Genomic DNA, 25,980 nt, shown 5'->3' on the forward strand with positions numbered 1-25,980 from the left:
ATATTAAATAATATGCATAAATTACAAATTTTGTTAAAACATTTTTAAACACTATACGTATAACACAAATACATTGTTATGATATTATAATTAATCAATACCTACAGGCTACAATATAATTAAGAATAAAATATAATAATTGGTAATTGCAATTTAATTAGCACGTAGTTCTATAATTAATAATTGTTATTGATTATACTTTATTTGTTTATTGCTTTTATCATTTATGCCGTACATTTATGCCGACAAAACAAAATAAAGCAACCATACGGACCACTAGCGCCCTACGCTACTGGTAGATATGTGTACCAGTCAACCGTAACATTTCTGGACCGCATAGTTGGCAGGCGATAGCTAACCCGTATATCTTAAACCGTGGTATAGTGGTACTTATCAATTATGGTAATTGATATCAGATATACTATCAGTATTAAATTATTATTAAAGTTATTTTATTCAATTTTAGACGGCAGCGTGAAATATTTTTAAATATAATATCGTTCAAATATCGATATTTCAACGATATATCGTGTGAACATTTTGATGCAACGATAATTATCGAAGTACGATATCGATATATCGATTTATTACTATCGATATCATCAAAATATCGATATACCGTTGACATCCCTACTTTCGGCCCTAATCACTGGTCGGTTATTGTACTCGCTGACCGCCGTACAGCGCACTCTCACTACTGTCCTGACGCACGTTTTCGAGCTCTGTCGTTATACCACTTCGGACCGCGTCTAGTCCATTATTCAATTTATTATAGTCGTTTCGTCTTCGTCATCTTTTCGAGAACACGCTTCAAAATCTCACAGCCATCTGCGTCCATTGCCGTTTGTTACGAAGAAGTCTGCCGTAGTTTCTATCAATCACCGTCACAGTCCTAAGGTAAATACACGCAAACGCGAGCGCGCCATTCGCGTAAACGATCGGTACACTCGACCCATCGTTTACGCATTTCTTTTTGGTTAGGTAGTTATGTGGTTTTAATAACAGCGCGTTTCGCGGCCCATATTATTATTATTTATTTATTTCTCGGAAACAAGAGTACTGGGCCCCACTGACTACTAGGACACTCGCTTCGCCCCCTCCCACCCTTGCCATCATGTGCGCCTCACCCCTCACCACTCCATCACAAACCACTACGGCTCTCTGATCTTCCGTTCCTCCCCACACCCAACGCTCACACTACGCCGCCCTACGTCACCCTGCACCACTCTGCGAATCCATTCCCCGGCACTCTGCGCCACCGCCGCCCCACGTTATCGCGTTAGCCATTCGGGTCATAGCATTATCAGTCGGCTGTGCGTTATCGTGTGGCCTGATCGAATGACACACGCATAGATAATATAAGAATGGATAGGACACGCTTATACCAGTTTCATATGGGACTGTGTGCTATTTTGGGGAAGAGAGAAAGACAATATGGGGCTTTTTTAAGGTTATGTCCAAAAACTGTTTACAATATTTGTCAATTTCAAATTTGTATTTTGATTGTTGTGCCTGAAAATGAAAATTGGGTTACTGAATTGCGCATATATTTTTGGGTCGTCATGTGGTTTTCTTAACAGCGCGTTTCGCAGCCCATATTATTATTATTTATTCATTCCTCGAAAACAAGAGTACTGGGCCCCACTGGCTACTAGGACACTCGTGTGGGGACCCAGGAGTCGTTGTCTATAACTTATACCAGAAACGTTGAGACTGTGCGTCGTCCCAGGGGCCTCGCAAGAGTTGTCTATGGGAGCCGCGTCAAAACACCGGAAACCTAAATTAATGTACCTAGGTCGTGTATAATTAATATAAATATCATATATATGATATTTATTTTATATAAATATTATTTGATCATTAGAGCGATTATGGAAACGATAATGAAACACATTACTAGAATATATTTTGAAGTTAAAAAGTTACCTCGTAATTCGGGTAAAGGTAATTCGAAAACATAAAAAGGACTCTTATAGTTCATATTATGTAGAAGCTGCCACTACAATCAATTTGTATTCTTAATAATAAGTCATCAAAATAAATGTCCGTTACAATATTTTATGTTGATGTATATTGTATCATTATTTCAGGTATAATGAGCACAGAACAGAATATTATGGTCTTTCGGCCAACCTGGGCCGAATTTCAAAATTTTAATAAATTTGTAAAATACATGGAATCCCAAGGTGCGCATAAAGCAGGCATTGCAAAAGTAAGTAATCTTATAAATGTTACACAATGTGAATCTTACACTGTTTATTTATTAAAAATTGTCAACATTGCTGGTATTTAATGTTTTAATAACATTTTTATTTAGGTTGTTCCACCGCGAGAATGGATTCCTAGGAGAAATTCATATTTAAGTGACGATATCATGAATATGAATATTCCAGCTCCACAGTACCAAGTAATACATATTTTAAACATGTGGCTAGCTTTTTTCGAGTTTAAACTATTAAGTGTAGGCAGTTTGCTGTTATCTTGACTACCGCCCGATTTTAAGTTCAGCTCTATACAATTCCCTTATTTTAACTACCACTAAACCAACTCGATTACCTACCATTTATATTGACTGTAAAATAAATATCTCTTCAGTAAATATCTTAAAATATCAACTGTGGTGATATATTGTTTTAGATATTAATTATATAGCTACCTCAAATATCATTATTTCAAACTACTACTGTGCTATGATTATGATATTGATTCATAACCAAATATTTTTCACAAAATGTAATGGACATAATTTATGCAATCCAACCATCCTCAAAACATAATTAAAGAAGACAAATCACTATTATTTGTATGGTATTATCTGCACCAAGCTTGGTGGTCGAGATACCGAAATTGATTTGAGACTGGCGGTAGTCGAAGTACCGAAAAACTAATTTTATTAATTATATTCTTTTAGAATGTCACAGGTAGACTGGGAGCTTACCAACAACTTAACATAATCAAACCAAATAATTCCATGACAGTGGAGGTATTTAAAAAACTGGCCGAGTCCCGAAAATATAAGACACCTAGTTTTGTTGATTATGCTGACCTCGAAAGAAAATATTGGAAAACCATTATGTACAATGGATGTCCATTGTATGGTGCAGATGTATCGGGATCCATTACAGATAAGGATGTAAATGTAAGTGTTCCTTGTATAGGAATATCATTAAATGTATACTATGTAATTTTAAAAACTACATTTTTTTTTTTTATACTAAGGTATGGAATATCAACAAACTAGGTACAATTTTGGACTTTGTTGACCGGGATTATGGATTAAGAATTGAGGGGGTTAATACGGCTTATCTTTATTTTGGCATGTGGAAAACATCATTTCCTTGGCATACTGAAGACATGGATCTATACAGTATAAACTATATTCATTACGGAAGTCCAAAGTCATGGTACATTTTTTTTCACATTTTTTTATAAGTGATTTTGTTGTATACATTCTTTTTTTTTTTAGGTACGCAATACCACCAGCACAGGGACGGCGTTTTGAAAGACTAGCTAGTTCATATTTTCCAGATGATTCTTCAACATGTTCATCATTTCTGAGACATAAAATGTATTTGATATCGCCTACAATATTAAAAACACATGGCATTCAATTCAATAAAGTAAAAGATTGTTAATATGAGATGTTTTAAAATATTATATTAATTTCAATGTATATTTTTAGATAACACAGGAGCCAGGAGAATTTATTATAACTTTTCCGTATGGATACCATGCCGGTTATAATAACGGATTCAACATTGCGGAGTCCACAAACTTTGCCTCACCCCGCTGGATAGAGTACGGGAAACGGTCGAAGCTCTGCAGTTGTCGAAATGACAACATTAAAATCGATATGACAACCTTTGTGAAACGCTTCCAGCCTGAAAGGTTTGATTTGTGGAGTAAAGGGAATGATGTTGGTTACCATCCAGAAGATCCTACCCGAGCGTTTGCAGCACCTTTGTAATTTTATTATGTGTGGTAGATTAAGTTTCTCTAAGACAAATTAGTTTTGGACCTAAGTATTTAAGTGTAAATACCCAGATGATTAATACTGAGAGCGTTATATCCAAAAGCCTTTCATAAATACGATATGTACAAATTTAAAATAATGAAATCAAAGGATCATGTTAGTACATTTTCCATAAAAATAATTGTAAATTATAATTTTATATTTTTAATATTAAGCATTTAGTTATATAATTGTAATTAAGTTGATTTTTTTTTATTTATTGTCACCTACCAATGTATTGTATACAAATATACTCTTTACTTTTAAAAATGTATAGAAAACAATGAACTTATTTCTTACAAGATATTTTATTATTAAAAATGTAGAATAATTTCATTTTCGCCCAATTAATCATACTCTCAACAAGTACATATGAGGTAGCATTTAGTCCAAATCACTTGACAAGACTATTATGATTCTGTTTAGATAAAAAAGTGGATTTTATTTTATTAACTTAAGAATACTCAGAATAATAAATAAGTATCAACTCAAATGTATTCAATTACACAAGTTTATATTAGTCATCACAGTGAATTCTAAACTTTGGTGACTAATAATAAACAATAATATACTTTAATATACTCGGTCTTTTACGCTCTTGGCCACACTTCTGTAATATATAGCAGAATTCTATAACGATATTGTAGTTGATTTGATTAACCTGTTGCCGTGTGCGCCTTCTTCATCGCCTGCACTATTTCCCTGTTGGTATTTATTGTAAATTGTGATGATTCATAAAGTTATGAATAATTGAATACATTTGAGTTTGTTACTTTAATAGTACAAACTTTATTTGTGATCGATTACAATTTATTTTTTCCTATAAGAGAACAAATTATGTTCACCATATTTATGAAAATATTTTTAAATGTAAACTTTTTTACAACACCAAGGCATATTAGGTGCATGTAATCTATGGGTACAGCAGATACTGGTTCAAAATTTGGGAACCTTTCCATGATTGTTTCCCCTGTATGATGCTCTTGGTCGGTTTTATTTAAAAACTCGGTATTTGTTCTTTTAATAAATTATATTTCTAGGAACCAAATTCTATTAATTATATATTCACCTCCTTGGATACATGTAGTGCAAGACGAATAACCAGAATGTCCATTAATATATAACACACTTGCTTTTGCAACTGCATCAAATAAAAACATAGTTATTTTGAACAATACAGATTTATCTTTAATATTTAAGCCTTGAGTTGTTAATATTACAGACTCGTCAACACATTCTTCAAGAAAATCATTAAAACTTGATGGCTTATCATTTCCATGATAGATACCGATTGGAAATGTATTAGGAGACATTTTAACATTATTAACTATACATAAAACATTTTAACATTGCGTGTAATAGTATTTCTAGGTGTATGTACAAATATCCTAGGATCTTTAAGAGTATTCTCTAGCCCAGGTATCAAGCATATAATTTTTAGTAACTCTCTTAAAGACAAATATGATATTTTACAAGGAACAGCCCAGAGTTTAAGTTTCTCAGTTATTTGTTGTGATAATAATAAATCATCTTGTATGTCACTAGAAATTGTGTAGCGAACAACAATGATGCTGTCTTCTGGTGGTGTATTGCAATAAGTATTTACATTTGTATTGGTTGTTATTTCTGAAATATTATTTGATGAACAGTGTACTCTAGGTTCAAATTGATGTTCAAATAACAAAATGTCATTAGATTGAGAGGCATGAACATTTGGTGGGAAATTACTATTATTCACTCCTGGGGCTGGTGGTTTTGACAAACTATTATTTTCAGTAGTGCCAATACTATATTTTGTTCTTAATAAGGCTAGATTATGTAAGTCATTTTTTATAATTCTATTTCTCTTCCATTTTAAAAACCCAGATTGTTTACTCATCTTTGGAAGTATACACTGATCATAAATAAATTGATACTTACTTAATATTAAGTAGATAATATATCTTATAACATATTCTTGATTCTTGAACAATTAATGTTGATTAAATACACCACTCACGTGTTCAGTCAAAACTGTATTTACATATAGTATAAAAAATCCATTCGTTACAGTGGAAAATTAACTGTCGAACACTATAATAATATATTATGTCAAACACATTTATTTGTAATTCGTTTACACATTAGAGTTATCTACAGTACTCTGCTACTCATGTGATCTTCAATAAACTACCCTCAACAATAGGGTTACTTAGGTTTTGTGTACTGTATAATAATATAACTATTTTAGACATTTAATAAAATTTATTATTTATTATTTATATTTAATTATTGTATACGTTGCTAAGTCGTGTTCGATTGTGTTGGTTTATGAACGCAGGTCATAAGTTTCTAGGACCTTTAAAATATAACTTAAAAAACTTTATTTATATCAGTCCAACAACCCGGTCCTGAAGACCAGTTTGTGTAGAGGGAAAAGCCAACTACTCTTTATAACTGGATAGGATTAGGTATAAAATTAATATTGACAGCCACTTGGTTTAACCAAGCAGGTGTGTTGCACTATTTTTGGTATTTTTTTAATTGTTAATACATATGAGATTTTTGTATCAAATTATCTAAAATGATAAAATTATTTTGTGTAATCTCATGCCATGTTTAATTATGTACAATTTTTTTTTGAAACTTTAAATTATTGTTTCCTTATGTTAAGATGTGCGTATACATGGTTGTATACTTACTCCATTGGTTAGTTATGTATTTGTATATGTGTGAGATCAAAATAAACAATTTTCTAATGTGCCAGTTTCTTTTTATGCAATGTAATGACTAGATTTTTTGAAAAATTATATAAAATGATCTCCGTTCAACATTGAATTAGTATTAACTATTAAAATATACTATTATAGAACTTAAAAATATTTAGAAAAGATTTCCAATATTTTTAGTATAATTATGTGAATTTCATTATCTAAAACTAATATTTTTTTCTCAATAAAGTAATCATTACTTAAAACAAAAAAAACTATAACTAGGCCGTTCTTAAATCGAGTTGGGGAAGAGAATTATTCGTATATTTCTTAATTGGTATGTGTTTAAATTTAATTCTTATCAATGGGAATATATATATATATTTTATTGGGATAGTAAAAAATTCTTTGTTATATTATTAGCAGTTAAACATTATTGTTATATGATTCAAATTATTTTATTCATGTTCATAAATCTCTGTACACATAATATATAAAATATATATATGTATATACTTTTTTATGTTTATGTGTATAATGTAATTTAAATTGCTATAATAAATTATAATTATAATTATTATGGACATCTTGTATTGTTTTATTCTATACGTTTTAGTGGTATGCTTAATAAACGGTATGTTTGTTATATGAGTGACTCAAATTATGAAGAATCAAAACATTTTTAAAATGTTTGACATTTGGACACGTTGAACCCTTTTGAAATGGACATTTTTAAATTCCATAGCCGTCATAATTCTCAATAAAATTATTCTTCAATTTATCTAAAAGTCATTGTTCATTTTTACCTATCTGGGATTTCAAATTTCAAATTAGCTTTTTCATCATAATTATAATAATCATAATGTGTATTCTTTATTTCCTAAATATTTAAATGTAAAATCATTTTTTTTATAAAATCATATTCTCCATATTGAATATGTGAATATTCCATAATAAAAAGTGGAACAAATCAGAATATTTTATATAGTTCTATCTAGACTTGCTATTTTGCTAAAGTGTTTAACATTATCTTGACTCATTAGTAATAATTTCATAGAATTCAATAATTTACTTAATAAATATTTGCATGTATAATTTTTTGTTGGTTTGTGTTAATAAAATTATAGAATTTATAACTATTAGATTTTAAAACTTTAATGCAGTAATATTTTACAAGTTTATTATACAAAAGCATCTATTTTAAGGGCTTATGAATGCCTTATAATTATTTTCTACTAATTTGTTCAAACATTGGTCGCATTTAATAGTGTAACAAATATAGAAACCAATACAATGTAATGTAGAAAACGATTGAACTCATTTAAACCTGTAGCATGGACTAAAGTTCTGCAAATCTAAAATGGTAGCCATAATCATATTGTATCAAAAGTATATAACTTGTTGCAAATAAAAGAATTTCGAGTGTTTTAAACAATTAATTGGTACCTATAATATTGATTTAACTTTTAAAGACTTGTAGACTGCAGTTATATTTTACAATGTTATTTGCACAAAACCAACTATGTTTAACCAATTTGAGCATATAAATTCTTTAACATACCTATTTTTTAAGTAATTTGTTTAAATATTAGTCTCATTTAATAATGTAATAAATATAGCAAAATAGTAAATATTCATATAATTTATTATTCAATTGAATAATTTATACTCTTGTACGAATAATGTTCATTAAGTTTAAATTAGGTATGAAGTATGTTTTTATTAGCTATTTAAAACTGCTGACTTTCATAAACTCTACATTTCTTTAGATACCTACCTATATTGGATATTAACGAATAATGAATTTGCTTTTATATTTATTTTACTCTGCATAAAATCTCGATTCCTTGCTAATTTTAATATACTAATATTTATTTAATGGTTCAACAATTATTCGTCTTACACATTTCAAATCTATAAATTTATTAATACTAAATTAAAAGTTTTAAAATTGCTCTAAATCCAGACGGAAAATGCTTCTAAAAAATGTTCAATCCCGGTCTAAAACCTAACCTTATTCACCACTCAGAATATATTACGATGATTTTTTACTGATGCAATTGACATATTTAAAATACCTGATAATTATGCTTGATGACGTGATTGGGACTTTGATGTTGTTATAATTAATTTAAAAACTCATATTATAAAATTTATAACAATACAAAACTTTATTTTGCATATTATAAGGTTTTTAATCATTAGAGCAAAAAAATTTCATAAAAATGTACTTTAAATTGCTTACACAAATGTGATGTATTTTACCAATGTTGTGTAAATATTGTGCGACTCCCATGTGATGATGGCATGCGCTCCATGCCATAGATGTTAATCCCTCCTATCGGTCTATTGTTTTTTTTTGTTCAAAAGCATTGGAGCCATAGGTATAATTATTTCAAAAATGAAAAACTGATAATACATTAATAATTATTAAATACATTTTCCAATAAATTCTGTCAAAACTGTCTTGTTCTACTGTTCTAGTGTATACATATTTGCTCATATTTGTATGCGTATATGTTTGTGTTTAAAACTTTTAAGTCTCTAAGTCTAGCGACTACCATTAGTCTTTAATAACTTTTAATTTTTAATTAATGTAACAACATCCAAGCCCTAATTAGGTTAGGATTAGATAATGTAAAGTATGATCAATGTTCATTTAAGTTTTATTAATTTATCTAGGGTTGTGGAAATGTTAGGTGTTAAATTTTTTTATTAGTTATGACCTTACCCAAATCCTGCAAAAATTTGCACTATGGAAATTTGTTCATACTCTAGTAAAATTATTGATAACTAATGTGTTTATTGCCTTTGATAATTTAATATTGAATTGATGTCCATTATTTAGTCTATTCACACACAAGATAGTTTTGATATAAAATGCAAATTATACATTATACAAAAAATATATCCCAGGATACCAAATAATTATACATGGTAAGTCGGGTAGGCACTATGAACAATGGGCTCTGGGCCTATAGCCCTGCAAACAGATTAACAATACAGGACTCACTTCATCGATTCACAAAAAGTTGATAGTGTTTTATCAAATAAGGGAGGAAGTTAAAATTATCAAAATTGTAACACAGTGTAAAATAGTAAAACCTAGAGAGTTTTAAAAAAAAAATATTTTTAAATTCCTAATACTTCCCGAAATATTAACTAGTTCACGATAAAAAAATCACCCTGTATAAGTTATAGCTTAAAATTAATCTAAATATTTTGAAAATCTCCTTGCGTATATAAAATGTATGATATATGTAAAGTTTTTGAGTGAATTCAAATAATGTTTTTAAATAATAACACATTTATAGGTAGAAAAAAAATATTAGCTATGAGAAGAAATTGTTTAATTAATAGTACTCTAAAATCTTGATTTAACAAATAATTGGTAATTTTTGGAAATCGGGTACATTTACTGCTTAAAAATAACTAATTTAAAATGTATAGTTGTAAAATATAATGTTAACAAATTGTGACATACATTTAGTAAAAAATTATTTATATAAGTAACTGTTTGTTTAAAATTACTATACACCACCACATATGTTCACTTAAAAATATAAAAAAATCATACAAAAAAAAATCAATAATTTATTTACTCAAGTATTTTAATTATACCTTATTTTTTAATATTTATATTATAATTTTCAATATTTTTTGCTTAATACCTTTATATTATATGTATATTATAATAATATATCCACGAAATAAAATATTACGTTTCCTAATAATATTTTAACAATATGTAAATAATAATAATTATTATTAGAAGTAGATTTTACAAGTTTAATTAATATAGGTGGATACAATACTTATTTAAAAGATTATAAAATAAAATATTTCGAATGATCGATACATCTAATATAATAAATTATTATTAAACAAATAGTTAATGAATGTAGGTACCTAATCAGTAATCTTTTAAAAGATTATCGTATATATCGTATTATTGTGATATAAAACAAAACAAAATTATCGTTCATTTTTTAATATTATTTGTTATATATAAATTTTTTTACTGAAAAGTAATATTATATTATGAGTATAATAATATTTTTGTAATTAAATATAAATAATGTAATAATTACGCTAATTACGTTTTAGAAATATCATGTGGTTGTCAGTAATATTGTAGTCTAGAGGTTATTTTTCCTTGGGTCGGGGATTTTTCTTCAGGGGATTTTTATTCCGCTATTACCTATCTGTATGTTATAGTTAAGTGCACAGTTATACTGTGGAACTTTGTGTAATAATCTTACCAAATACAAAATAATTTATATCATACCTATACAATTTGTTTCCTTAAAACAAATACAAGCATAAAGCTTATAATATTTACCATATTTCTCATAGGCAATAGAAAAAAAAAAATTTTTTTAATAATATTAAAAAATTGAAGTTTAATTTTTTTCCAAAAAAAAAATATAAGAAATACAGCTATATTTTTAAAGATTTGTTAATATTTTAGGAAAGAATTGAATAATTTATTTTGAGGGAGCTATTACAAGTTTTGGTGGGGTTAGCCACCCCAGCCCCCCCCCCCCCAGTTGCGCTTATGACTATACTATTAGTATATGTACACATTGTTTAGAATATTAAGAGTCTTTTCTATGAATGAAATACCCAAGAGTCAAGACTACAGTATAAGTCCATATACCTAGTTGTTAGAATTTATTAAATATTAAATAATATGCATAAATTACAAATTTTGTTAAAACATTTTTAAACACTATACGTATAACACAAATACATTGTTATGATATTATAATTAATCAATACCTACAGGCTACAATATAATTAAGAATAAAATATAATAATTGGTAATTGCAATTTAATTAGCACGTAGTTCTATAATTAATAATTGTTATTGATTATACTTTATTTGCTTATTGCTTTTATCATTTATGCCGTACATTTATGCCGACAAAACAAAATAAAGCAACCATACGGACCACTAGCGCCCTACGCTACTGGTAGATATGTGTACCAGTCAACCGTAACATTTCTGGACCGCATAGTTGGCAGGCGATAGCTAACCCGTATATCTTAAACCGTGGTATAGTGGTACTTATCAATTATGGTAATTGATATCAGATATACTATCAGTATTAAATTATTATTAAAGTTATTTTATTCAATTTTAGACGGCAGCGTGAAATATTTTTAAATATAATATCGTTCAAATATCGATATTTCAACGATATATCGTGTGAACATTTTGATGCAACGATAATTATCGAAGTACGATATCGATATATCGATTTATTACTATCGATATCATCAAAATATCGATATACCGTTGACATCCCTACTTTCGGCCCTAATCACTGGTCGGTTATTGTACTCGCTGACCGCCGTACAGCGCACTCTCACTACTGTCCTGACGCACGTTTTCGAGCTCTGTCGTTATACCACTTCGGACCGCGTCTAGTCCATTAATCAATTTATTATAGTCGTTTCGTCTTCGTCATCTTTTCGAGAACACGCTTCAAAATCTCACAGCCATCTGCGTCCATTGCCGTTTGTTACGAAGAAGTCTGCCGTAGTTTCTATCAATCACCGTCACAGTCCTAAGGTAAATACACGCAAACGCGAGCGCGCCATTCGCGTAAACGATCGGTACACTCGACCCATCGTTTACGCATTTCTTTTTGGTTAGGTAGTTATGTGGTTTTAATAACAGCGCGTTTCGCGGCCCATATTATTATTATTTATTTATTTCTCGGAAACAAGAGTACTGGGCCCCACTGACTACTAGGACACTCGCTTCGCCCCCTCCCACCCTTGCCATCATGTGCGCCTCACCCCTCACCACTCCATCACAAACCACTACGGCTCTCTGATCTTCCGTTCCTCCCCACACCCAACGCTCACACTACGCCGCCCTACGTCACCCTGCACCACTCTGCGAATCCATTCCCCGGCACTCTGCGCCACCGCCGCCCCACGTTATCGCGTTAGCCATTCGGGTCATAGCATTATCAGTCGGCTGTGCGTTATCGTGTGGCCTGATCGAATGACACACGCATAGATAATATAAGAATGGATAGGACACGCTTATACCAGTTTCATATGGGACTGTGTGCTATTTTGGGGAAGAGAGAAAGACAATATGGGGCTTTTTTAAGGTTATGTCCAAAAACTGTTTACAATATTTGTCAATTTCAAATTTGTATTTTGATTGTTGTGCCTGAAAATGAAAATTGGGTTACTGAATTGCGCATATATTTTTGGGTCGTCATGTGGTTTTCTTAACAGCGCGTTTCGCAGCCCATATTATTATTATTTATTCATTCCTCGAAAACAAGAGTACTGGGCCCCACTGGCTACTAGGACACTCGCTTCGCCCCCTCCCACCCTTGCCATCATGTGCGCCTCACCCCTCACCACTCCATCACAAACCACTACGGCTCTCTGATCTTCCGTTCCTCCCCACACCCAACGCTCACACTACGCCGCCCTACGTCACCCTGCACCACTCTGCGAATCCATTCCCCGGCACTCTGCGCCACCGCCGCCCCACGTTATCGCGTTAGCCATTCGGGTCATAGCATTATCAGTCGGCTGTGCGTTATCGTGTGGCCTGATCGAATGACACACGCATAGATAATATAAGAATGGATAGGACACGCTTATACCAGTTTCATATGGGACTGTGTGCTATTTTGGGGAAGAGAGAAAGACAATATGGGGCTTTTTTAAGGTTATGTCCAAAAACTGTTTACAATATTTGTCAATTTCAAATTTGTATTTTGATTGTTGTGCCTGAAAATGAAAATTGGGTTACTGAATTGCGCATATATTTTTGGGTCGTCATGTGGTTTTCTTAACAGCGCGTTTCGCAGCCCATATTATTATTATTTATTCATTCCTCGAAAACAAGAGTACTGGGCCCCACTGGCTACTAGGACACTCGCTTCGCCCCCTCCCACCCTTGCCATCATGTGCGCCTCACCCCTCACCACTCCATCACAAACCACTACGGCTCTCTGATCTTCCGTTCCTCCCCACACCCAACGCTCACACTACGCCGCCCTACGTCACCCTGCACCACTCTGCGAATCCATTCCCCGGCACTCTGCGCCACCGCCGCCCCACGTTATCGCGTTAGCCATTCGGGTCATAGCATTATCAGTCGGCTGTGCGTTATCGTGTGGCCTGATCGAATGACACACGCATAGATAATATAAGAATGGATAGGACACGCTTATACCAGTTTCATATGGGACTGTGTGCTATTTTGGGGAAGAGAGAAAGACAATATGGGGCTTTTTTAAGGTTATGTCCAAAAACTGTTTACAATATTTGTCAATTTCAAATTTGTATTTTGATTGTTGTGCCTGAAAATGAAAATTGGGTTACTGAATTGCGCATATATTTTTGGGTCGTCATGTGGTTTTCTTTACAGCGCGTTTCGCAGCCCATATTATTATTATTTATTCATTCCTCGAAAACAAGAGTACTGGGCCCCACTGGCTACTAGGACACTCGTGTGGGGACCCAGGAGTCGTTGTCTATAACTTATACCAGAAACGTTGAGACTGTGCGTCGTCCCAGGGGCCTCGCAAGAGTTGTCTATGGGAGCCGCGTCAAAACACCGGAAACCTAAATTAATGTACCTAGGTCGTGTATAATTAATATAAATATCATATATATGATATTTATTTTATATAAATATTATTTGATCATTAGAGCGATTATGGAAACGATAATGAAACACATTACTAGAATATATTTTGAAGTTAAAAAGTTACCTCGTAATTCGGGTAAAGGTAATTCGAAAACATAAAAAGGACTCTTATAGTTCATATTATGTAGAAGCTGCCACTACAATCAATTTGTATTCTTAATAATAAGTCATCAAAATAAATGTCCGTTACAATATTTTATGTTGATGTATATTGTATCATTATTTCAGGTATAATGAGCACAGAACAGAATATTATGGTCTTTCGGCCAACCTGGGCCGAATTTCAAAATTTTAATAAATTTGTAAAATACATGGAATCCCAAGGTGCGCATAAAGCAGGCATTGCAAAAGTAAGTAATCTTATAAATGTTACACAATGTGAATCTTACACTGTTTATTTATTAAAAATTGTCAACATTGCTGGTATTTAATGTTTTAATAACATTTTTATTTAGGTTGTTCCACCGCGAGAATGGATTCCTAGGAGAAATTCATATTTAAGTGACGATATCATGAATATGAATATTCCAGCTCCACAGTACCAAGTAATACATATTTTAAACATGTGGCTAGCTTTTTTCGAGTTTAAACTATTAAGTGTAGGCAGTTTGCTGTTATCTTGACTACCGCCCGATTTTAAGTTCAGCTCTATACAATTCCCTTATTTTAACTACCACTAAACCAACTCGATTACCTACCATTTATATTGACTGTAAAATAAATATCTCTTCAGTAAATATCTTAAAATATCAACTGTGGTGATATATTGTTTTAGATATTAATTATATAGCTACCTCAAATATCATTATTTCAAACTACTACTGTGCTATGATTATGATATTGATTCATAACCAAATATTTTTCACAAAATGTAATGGACATAATTTATGCAATCCAACCATCCTCAAAACATAATTAAAGAAGACAAATCACTATTATTTGTATGGTATTATCTGCACCAAGCTTGGTGGTCGAGATACCGAAATTGATTTGAGACTGGCGGTAGTCGAAGTACCGAAAAACTAATTTTATTAATTATATTCTTTTAGAATGTCACAGGTAGACTGGGAGCTTACCAACAACTTAACATAATCAAACCAAATAATTCCATGACAGTGGAGGTATTTAAAAAACTGGCCGAGTCCCGAAAATATAAGACACCTAGTTTTGTTGATTATGCTGACCTCGAAAGAAAATATTGGAAAACCATTATGTACAATGGATGTCCATTGTATGGTGCAGATGTATCGGGATCCATTACAGATAAGGATGTAAATGTAAGTGTTCCTTGTATAGGAATATCATTAAATGTATACTATGTAATTTTAAAAACTACATTTTTTTTTTTTATACTAAGGTATGGAATATCAACAAACTAGGTACAATTTTGGACTTTGTTGACCGGGATTATGGATTAAGAATTGAGGGGGTTAATACGGCTTATCTTTATTTTGGCATGTGGAAAACATCATTTCCTTGGCATACTGAAGACATGGATCTATACAGTATAAACTATATTCATTACGGAAGTCCAAAGTCATGGTACATTTTTTTTCACATTTTTTTATAAGTGATTTTGTTGTATACATTCTTTTTTTTTTTAGGTACGCAATACCACCAGCACAGGGACGGCGTTTTGAAAGACTAGCTAGTTCATATTTTCCAGATGATTCTTCAACATGTTCATCATTTCTGAGACATAAAATGTATTTGATATCGCCTACAATATTAAAAACACATGGCATTCAATTCAATAAAGTAAAAGATTGTTAATATGAGATGTTTTAAAATATTATATTAATTTCAATGTATATTTTTAGATAACACAGGAGCCAGGAGAATTTATTATAACTTTTCCGTATGGATACCATGCCGGTTATAATAACGGATTCAACATTGCGGAGTCCACAAACTTTGCCTCACCCCGCTAGATAGAGTACGGGAAACGGTCGAAGCTCTGCAGTTGTCGAAATGACAACATTAAAATCGATATGACAACCTTTGTGAAACGCTTCCAGCCTGAAAGGTTTGATTTGTGGAGTAAAGGGAATGATGTTGGTTACCATCCAGAAGATCCTACCCGAGCGTTTGCAGCACCTTTGTAATTTTATTATGTGTGGTAGATTAAGTTTCTCTAAGACAAATTAGTTTTGGACCTAAGTATTTAAGTGTAAATACCCAGATGATTAATACTGAGAGCGTTATATCCAAAAGCCTTTCATAAATACGATATGTACAAATTTAAAATAATGAAATCAAAGGATCATGTTAGTACATTTTCCATAAAAATAATTGTAAATTATAATTTTATATTTTTAATATTAAGCATTTAGTTATATAATTGTAATTAAGTTGATTTTTTTTTATTTATTGTCACCTACCAATGTATTGTATACAAATATACTCTTTACTTTTAAAAATGTATAGAAAACAATGAACTTATTTCTTACAAGATATTTTATTATTAAAAATGTAGAATAATTTCATTTTCGCCCAATTAATCATACTCTTAACAAGTACATATGAGGTAGCATTTAGTCCAAATCACTTGACAAGACTATTATGATTCTGTTTAGATAAAAAAGTGGATTTTATTTTATTAACTTAAGAATACTCAGAATAATAAATAAGTATCAATTCAAATGTATTCAATTACACAAGTTTATATTAGTCATCACAGTGAATTCTAAACTTTGGTGACTAATAATAAACAATAATATACTTTAATATACTCGGTCTTTTACGCTCTTGGCCACACTTCTGTTATATATAGCAGAATTCTATAACGATATTGTAGTTGATTTGATTAACCTGTTGCCGTGTGCGCCTTCTTCATCGCCTGCACTATTTCCCTGTTGGTATTTATTGTAAATTGTGATGATTCATAAAGTTATGAATAATTGAATACATTTGAGTTTGTTACTTTAATAGTACAAACTTTATTTGTGATCGATTACAATTTATTTTTTCCTATAAGAGAACAAATTATGTTCACCATATTTATGAAAATATTTTTAAATGTAAACTTTTTTACAACACCAAGGCATATTAGGTGCATGTAATCTATGGGTACAGCAGATACTGGTTCAAAATTTGGGAACCTTTCCATGATTGTTTCCCCTGTATGATGCTCTTGGTCGGTTTTATTTAAAAACTCGGTATTTGTTCTTTTAATAAATTATATTTCTAGGAACCAAATTCTATTAATTATATATTCACCTCCTTGGATACATGTAGTGCAAGACGAATAACCAGAATGTCCATTAATATATAACACACTTGCTTTTGCAACTGCATCAAATAAAAACATAGTTATTTTGAACAATACAGATTTATCTTTAATATTTAAGCCTTGAGTTGTTAATATTACAGACTCGTCAACACATTCTTCAAGAAAATCATTAAAACTTGATGGCTTATCATTTCCATGATAGATACCGATTGGAAATGTATTAGGAGACATTTTAACATTATTAACTATACATAAAACATTTTAACATTGCGTGTAATAGTATTTCTAGGTGTATGTACAAATATCCTAGGATCTTTAAGAGTATTCTCTAGCCCAGGTATCAAGCATATAATTTTTAGTAACTCTCTTAAAGACAAATATGATATTTTACAAGGAACAGCCCAGAGTTTAAGTTTCTCAGTTATTTGTTGTGATAATAATAAATCATCTTGTATGTCACTAGAAATTGTGTAGCGAACAACAATGATGCTGTCTTCTGGTGGTGTATTGCAATAAGTATTTACATTTGTATTGGTTGTTATTTCTGAAATATTATTTGATGAACAGTGTACTCTAGGTTCAAATTGATGTTCAAATAACAAAATGTCATTAGATTGAGAGGCATGAACATTTGGTGGGAAATTACTATTATTCACTCCTGGGGCTGGTGGTTTTGACAAACTATTATTTTCAGTAGTGACAATACTATTTTTTGTTCTTAATAAGGCTAGATTATGTAAGTCATTTTTTATAATTCTATTTCTCTTCCATTTTAAAAACCCAGATTGTTTACTCATCTTTGGAAGTATACACTGATCATAAATAAATTGATACTTACTTAATATTAAGTAGATAATATATCTTATAACATATTCTTGATTCTTGAACAATTAATGTTGATTAAATACACCACTCACGTGTTCAGTCAAAACTGTATTTACATATAGTATAAAAAATCCATTCGTTACAGTGGAAAATTAATTGTCGAACACTATAATAATATATTATGTCAAACACATTTATTTGTAATTCGTTTACACATTAGAGTTATCTACAGTACTCTGCTACTCATGTGATCTTCAATAAACTACCCTCAACAATAGGGTTACTTAGGTTTTGTGTACTGTATAATAATATAACTATTTTAGACATTTAATAAAATTTATTATTTATTATTTATATTTAATTATTGTATACGTTGCTAAGTCGTGTTCGATTGTGTTGGTTTATGAACGCAGGTCATAAGTTTCTAGGACCTTTAAAATATAACTTAAAAAACTTTATTTATATCAGTCCAACAACCCGGTCCTGAAGACCAGTTTGTGTAGAGGGAAAAGCCAACTACTCCTTATAACTGGATAGGATTAGGTATAAAATTAATATTGACAGCCACTTGGTTTAACCAAGCAGGTGTGTTGCACTATTTTTGGTATTTTTTTAATTGTTAATACATATGAGATTTTTGTATCAAATTATCTAAAATGATAAAATTATTTTGTGTAATCTCATGCCATGTTTAATTATGTACAATTTTTTTTTGAAACTTTAAATTATTGTTTCCTTATGTTAAGATGTGCGTATTCATGGTTGTATACTTACTCCATTGGTTAGTTATGTATTTGTATATGTGTGAAATCAAAATAAACAATTTTCTAATGTGCCAGTTTCTTTTTATGCAATGTAATGACTAGATTTTTTGAAAAATTATATAAAATGATCTCCGTTCAACATTGAATTAGTATTAACTATTAAAATATACTATTATAGAACTTAAAAATATTTAGAAAAGATTTCCAATATTTTTAGTATAATTATGTGAATTTCATTATCTAAAAGTAATATTTTTTTCTCAATAAAGTAATCATTACTTAAAACAAAAAAAATTATAACTAGGCCGTTCTTAAATCGAGTTGGGGAAGAGAATTATTCGTATATTTCTTAATTGGTATGTGTTTAAATTTAATTCTTATCAATGGGAATATATATATATATTTTATTGGGATAGTAAAAAATTCTTTGTTATATTATTAGCAGTTAAACATTATTGTTATATGATTCAAATTATTTTATTCATGTTCATAAATCTCTGTACACATAATATATAAAATATATATATGTATATACTTTTTTATGTTTATGTGTATAATGTAATTTAAATTGCTATAATAAATTATAATTATAATTATTATGGACATCTTGTATTGTTTTATTCTATACGTTTTAGTGGTATGCTTAATAAACGGTATGTTTGTTATATGAGTGACTCAAATTATGAAGAATCAAAACATTTTTAAAATTTTTGACATTTGGACACGTTGAACCCTTTTGAAATGGACATTTTTAAATTCCATAGCCGTCATAATTCTCCAATTTCGCCAACTACTCCTTATAACTGGATAGGATTAGGTATACAATTAATATTGACAGCCACTTGGTTTAACCAAGCAGGTGTGTTGCACTATTTTTGGAATTTTTTTAATTGTTAATACATATGAGATTTTTGTAACAAATTATCTAAAATTTGATGCATTTTTACTTCTCTTAACGGACAGATATTTTAAAAAAAATTTTATGAACAACTCATTATTGTTAAACGAATACATTAATCACTCTGAATCTAGTAGTATAATATTCTAATTAGAATAAAATACAAATTCAGTCGATTATTATACAAATGTAAAATTTAATCTTGATTACCTAATTATTTTTTTGTTATTTTTATTTTTAAAAATGTAAAAATATGTATAAAATATGAACATGTTTATATTTTTTTAATGATTGTTTGGCACACCTACTAATAGTCCATAACATCCCAGTTGAAAATCGCTAATAATGATTGTTATCATAACCTAACCTATGTAATAATTAAAAACATTTATATAATTGTATTTATTTTTTTTATCTTATTACATAATTTTAGGTAGAAAATCTGGTAAAGGTTACTTTGTGTACAAAGCTGATAACAAAAGTAGACCAGAAAATAATAAAGCTATCAGTTTGTTAGAAAATTTCATGCTTCAACCGCTAGATGGACAATCTGTTGAAAATCAATAACTCTACGTATTGTATCCAGATTTATAAATGAGGTACCTAGTTTTATGTTTGGATGAATCAATTCTGAATAGCCTGGTGAATATTTATATATATATATATAGACATAAACTACGATTCTGTTATATTTTATATATTTTTTGGAACCAATTCAATTTAATTGGTAAAATTTCATCGACTTTTCATCACAAAATACATTGTAAACTATATATTATTAATTAATACTTTGGCATATACTTTTTTCCCCATGAATACGTCAGTAATTAAAAACTGTGTTTAACAAAAGTTCTAATAAATTTCTTAATAACTAAGTAATTTTCCTGTTTCTTGATAAAATATGTCCAGTGTGATTAAATAGTTTTTACTTAGAATTATGTATATAAATATTATTATTATACCATCAGCCATCAATAAATTTTATTTGGGATCAAGTTTACGATTTTCATTTTTAAACCAGCGTTTTTATTATCCTGTGTTCATATTTTGTTCTACATTTGCAAAGAAAATTTATTTGATTGAATTTTATGAGATAAAAATTTTAAAAATATTTTTTTAATGTTTTCTTTATTTTCTATCTTAAATAAATGTTGAACCCATATACTGCTTTAAAATAAATTGAGTGGTAAGAGGTCTATGGTTTTTAACTTCTGTATGTGTTCATACACTATTAATAATTTACAACGTATAAAATATTTTAGAAAAATAAAATTATTAGAAAATTCCAAAATAAGTATTTTATAATGTATTTTATTATTATTTATGTTGCAATCAAATGTTTCATACTGAAGGTGATATTGGTGCTGTGTTTGGTCTTGGATTTTCTCCGTTTTCTGGTGGTCCATTAAGATGGGTTGAATGCTATGTTGCTGATAAGCTCGTGTCAAAAATGCAAACATTCCAAAACGATTATGGTCTACCATTTAAAAGTTGTCACTTATTGTGAGATCACACTTAGGTTAAATCCAAAAAGTTTTATTCATCCTAAGTGAAGAGCAACTATATATTAAATATTAATTCTTAATAACTCAAAAATTGATTTGGTATTCTAAAGTTTTACTTAAAATCTTAAAAATAAATACCCTAAGAGATTATGGATTACGTATGTACTCGTGTGCTAGTGATTTTCTTAAATTGTTGGTGATTTCAAGTGTTAAAATATCTCAGTGATTATTATATATATTTTATTATTTTATCGATTTCAAGTTTTGTTTGAGTAATGCCTATATTCAAAATATTTTTTCAAAAATGTGTACTTTATATTTTTATTTTGTTACATTGATTATAAAACAGCATGTTGTAAGTACTTGCTATCTTTATTTTGTGTACATAAAGAATTTTTAGAAGAAACTAAATTGAATATTTAAAGGTTTTTAGTGTAGAACTAGTTTTAAGGAATCAGGGTTGAAAGTCAAAACTTATTATTTATGTTGACTTTCAAAAAGCAAGCAATTCAAGTAGGTATGTCAAAATATTTATTTAAACAACTATTCACTTTTGAATAATTGCAAGTTGTTTAGTTTGTTATTTTAAGTGTTTCTACATATCTACTGCTTTTCCTAAATTAAAGTTATTGTAAAAAATAGAAAAAGTCAAATAAGAAGAGAAAGTTTTGTCGGCCATTACAAAAATTTTAAAATTTCTAAAGACACTTTACTGCATAGAGTATTAAGTAAGTTACTTTAGTATAATATTATTGCTGTTAAATGTCCACCATAATTAATGAACAACTGTTCAATAATATTTTAATTCAATTTGTTCTAGAAGAACAAAATAATCAGTTTTATTCAAATCTTACAACATTCAACAAGCAAATGTATATTAACGCCATGAATCAAATGAACAAAATTGATCAACAATTTGACAAATCTCAAGTATTACTTCAAGATACTGTGACTAACTGGAAGTATATTGAACAAAATGTGTCGCACATCAAACGTAAGGTGACTGATATACTGGCTGAGGAGTATATTCCAAAAATTAAATTTTGAAGCGTTTCTTTATAGAATAAAAATTGTAAACATAAATAAAATAAAATAATTATTACTTTATAATTCCATACAGAAAAAAATGTATTAGTATATTATTTTATTATACTAATACAATAATTGAAAATAACCTCACCAATCTTTAAATAATTACATTTTCAAAAGGTACAACAGGAAATGTAATATTATTATAGGATACAAACTATTATTTTTGTAAGCCGTCAATAATAATAATAATAAAAAAAAAAAAAACTGGAAAATAAAGTGAATGACAGATTTATAACATCTGAATATATTAAGAAGTTGTTTAAACAGCAGCTCGACGTTGTATAGACATTTCGCCTTTTGATAGGTAAGACAAGGTGATACAAAATTGACTGTTGTCTGACGTTTTCTTAACCAAAATCTGTAATATAGAAATGATTTACAGATTTTATTTTTGTTATAATACCATTTTTTTTTAAATATTCAACTTTTTTTATTAATTTAATAACTTACACTTCCGTTGCCAATGGCATGTATAACAGCTGGGAATTTTTCCATATGTCTTCCTTCGACAAAAACAGGTTGTCCTCGATGATACCTAAAATTATAATAATTCTTATCTTAGGAAACATATACTAAACTAAATTTTTCATACCATCTTTTTTCAAACAACAGTTTTCCATCTTCAATTCGCGTATTTGGAATAGCTGATGATCCTTCAGTAACTGAACTCCGACATTTTTTAGGACTCATGTTACTTGCAGTTGATGAACTAGTACTCGGAAGACACCCTGAAAAATAATTTTGAATAATACTTTATACTATAATACTATACTACATACTATCAAAATGTAATTGTAAATTTAACCAACCTGGTCTCCAAATGGATGAATAATTTACTGTATCACGTGTTTTGACTGTAGGGGTTATTGTGGTAGAAGTAGATGCTATTGAAGCCAATGAGTCTTGAATAAGTTTTACATCCTGTTCAATTTCATGTTCCTGCAACAAAAAATACTTATCTGATACAGGTGGGGGTTTGCGAAGTTTTCCTCGGGGTGTTGGCTCCACTGGGTCATTTGGTCTTCTTCTCAGTTTCCTTGTCATAGCAGGCTTTTGATTTGACGAGCTAGGAGCTGAAAACCACCCAAATATTATAAAAAAATAAAATAATATACTGTATAAAAGGGTTTTTAATACATACAAAGTTCCATGTTTAAATTGTCATGTTCTATAGCTTTTTTCTTTTCGTTTAATTCTGATATCAAAGTCTCAGTGAGTTGAGCATTACGATCTTCAAACTCTTTGTGAGCTAGACGCCATTCTTTATTAAATTCTCTTTCAATGTCATCAAACAAACAGTCTCGCCTCAAATCAGTCATCATTAGTCTATTGATAAATTATTAAAACAATTATTTGAATCATGATTTTACTGGCATTATACTAGATAGAAAAAGAAATATTAACATACTCATTTTTATGCTGTGCATCCAATTTTTTCAATTGCTTTACATATTCCCCATGTGTCCCATCACGCAACTGCTGTAGTTGCTTTTGGATACCGGCCAATTTGTCCTGGTAGACCCTAAAATAATAATAAAAAAATTCAAATGCAAATTGTTTAGCGACTGCCAACACAATTAAGTTGTGCATCGCGGGAAAATGAACAACTCACTGCTCCTGTATTTCAGTGTGTTTCTCACGGTATTCTTTGCCTTCTTCTGGAAAACAAAAACTAAATAATGAAGTTTTATGTGAATGTTTATTTCATATAACTTCGTTGCATACCATCTGAGTTAGGTAGATCTTTGTTCTCGATTTTCGCACTGTTGTTGTCATCGTCGTCCATTGAAAACGTCAAAGATGGCGATATGTTACTGTCGTGGAAAGAGATTGTGTGTCTCCAACTCTGTTCGCGTCTACGAAGTTGATTTAACAGTTCGGCCGCTCGTTATAGTAACGATCGAATGCTTCGTGCAGAACGACCAAAAAGTAAATTATTACTATATAGGTATAATAAAGAATAATTATAAATAATAATTTATAATGGGTAATGAATACCCACAATCAGTGCAATCACAGTATATAACAATCAAATTGGACACTGATCACATTTTACTCAGGTGGCATGGGACAATGGCTTGAGTCAGTCTACTAAGGATTACAGTAGGGACAGTTCAACAGAACAGTTTGACCAGTTTTCACTGCAAAAAAAGTGGAACCCATTTTTACAACGATGATACTTTTATACAATAGTAAATAATATTCAACAATTATTATAACTATTTTACATTAGTTTATCATGGTTATAACTACTTATATGTAAGATAAATTATTGCAGATAATATTACTATTAAAACATTTTTTTTTTTTTTTTTTAAATGCCTATATGTTCTGAGCACTCAGTGCAAAGCCACCCGTCCCCCGTCCACCTTTCATTTAGATAATACCTAATTCGTATAGCATTTTATTGCATTTATTTGGTGGATGATAAGGAGGACTGATAACTGATGAGGTGACACAAAATTGTGATTTTTTTTTACGATGTACCTAATACAAACAATTTATGATAAGTCTATTATTTTTCGCTGCAACCACCCTAACTTTAAGGTCTAGTTACACTTTTGACTGTAGATATTCCAATATTTGCTACTTTGAAATAAAAAGAAAATTATGAAAATAGGTAGTGAAATTTACAGTATTTGATAACATAAGTATAATAAATTAAGAAGTCCTAAAAAGGTAAGAATCGGTTAATAAACAACATATCATTACAGAATAAATCACTCGGGCATTTTGGTAATCAATAATTCAAAAACTTTGTACGTACCTTTTATTAAAATTTGTGTTACGGTCGAGGACGGTCGTTTTGCGCCACGTAGCTGCGGCCTCGTGACCGTCGATATCTGAGATGCACGATTCTCGGTCGAAAAACACAATATGGAGATAGACGACGAGGTCGCGCAGATCAATGCTTCCTGTTGGCGAGTAAAAACACGAGGGAGAGACTAGCGGCGGCTCGGGCTGCCAAGACGCTGGTCGGCGTCGTGGCAGGCCTGGCGGTGATGCCAACCGCGGCAGTGCGGCCGACGAGAGGGAGTACTTTGGCGGTGATCTGCCATAGTATGCAATGTGCACAAATATGTATAGATAATATCATGAACAACAATGCTATTGTTATCAGTATTTTTGTTATTTTTTATAAAACTAACAACTAACAAGTGGTAAAAAATAACAATATTATTGAAACAAGTCTTCTTTACAGGTAGTAAAATATAATCTAAGTACATTAATACTACAAGTTACTCACAATTTTTATAAAATACTCCATC

At 30.2% G+C, this 25,980-nt stretch overlaps 2 protein-coding genes and 2 pseudogenes across 2 annotated transcripts; 3 read left to right on the plus strand and 1 right to left on the minus strand.

Moving 5' to 3' along the window:
* The window catches only part of LOC132942694 (uncharacterized), a 77,361-nt pseudogene extending 54,695 nt beyond the window's left edge, over positions 1-22,666 (plus strand).
* Positions 1,872-3,967, plus strand: LOC132935705 (probable lysine-specific demethylase 4B). Its single transcript, XM_061002321.1, has 7 exons — positions 1,872-1,944; positions 2,091-2,212; positions 2,318-2,407; positions 2,912-3,139; positions 3,220-3,404; positions 3,467-3,620; positions 3,683-3,967. The coding sequence occupies exons 1-7, from the start codon at positions 1,872-1,874 to the stop codon at positions 3,965-3,967; spliced, it is 1,137 nt and encodes a 378-aa protein (XP_060858304.1).
* Positions 14,405-16,500, plus strand: LOC132935711 (probable lysine-specific demethylase 4B; annotated as a pseudogene).
* A 304-nt stretch (positions 22,667-22,970) lies between the features above and the next one.
* On the minus strand, positions 22,971-25,979 carry LOC132942775 (sin3 histone deacetylase corepressor complex component SDS3-like). The gene is made up of 10 exons (XM_061011449.1): positions 25,975-25,979; positions 25,479-25,763; positions 24,437-24,567; positions 24,324-24,369; positions 24,120-24,233; positions 23,853-24,037; positions 23,521-23,784; positions 23,304-23,439; positions 23,162-23,246; positions 22,971-23,069 (listed from the first exon to the last, which is right to left on the minus strand). The coding sequence occupies exons 1-10, from the start codon at positions 25,977-25,979 to the stop codon at positions 22,971-22,973; spliced, it is 1,350 nt and encodes a 449-aa protein (XP_060867432.1).
* Position 25,980: the final 1 nt, after the last annotated feature.

Source organism: Metopolophium dirhodum, chromosome 1 (genome assembly GCF_019925205.1).
Source record: "Metopolophium dirhodum isolate CAU chromosome 1, ASM1992520v1, whole genome shotgun sequence".
Classification (NCBI taxonomy): Eukaryota; Metazoa; Arthropoda; class Insecta; order Hemiptera; family Aphididae; genus Metopolophium; species Metopolophium dirhodum.

Coding starts and splice junctions, on each gene's coding strand:
- LOC132935705 (XM_061002321.1), top strand. CDS start 1,872: ATGGAAACGATAATGAAACACATTACTAGAATATATTTTGAAGTTAAA. Junction 2,213..2,317: donor ATAAAGCAGGCATTGCAAAA/GTAAGTAATCTT, acceptor ATTTTTATTTAG/GTTGTTCCACCGCGAGAATG. Junction 3,140..3,219: donor TTACAGATAAGGATGTAAAT/GTAAGTGTTCCT, acceptor TTTTATACTAAG/GTATGGAATATCAACAAACT.
- LOC132942775 (XM_061011449.1), bottom strand. Junction 24,370..24,436: donor AGATCTACCTAACTCAGATG/GTATGCAACGAA, acceptor TTTGTTTTCCAG/AAGAAGGCAAAGAATACCGT. Junction 24,038..24,119: donor GATGCACAGCATAAAAATGA/GTATGTTAATAT, acceptor ATTTATCAATAG/ACTAATGATGACTGATTTGA.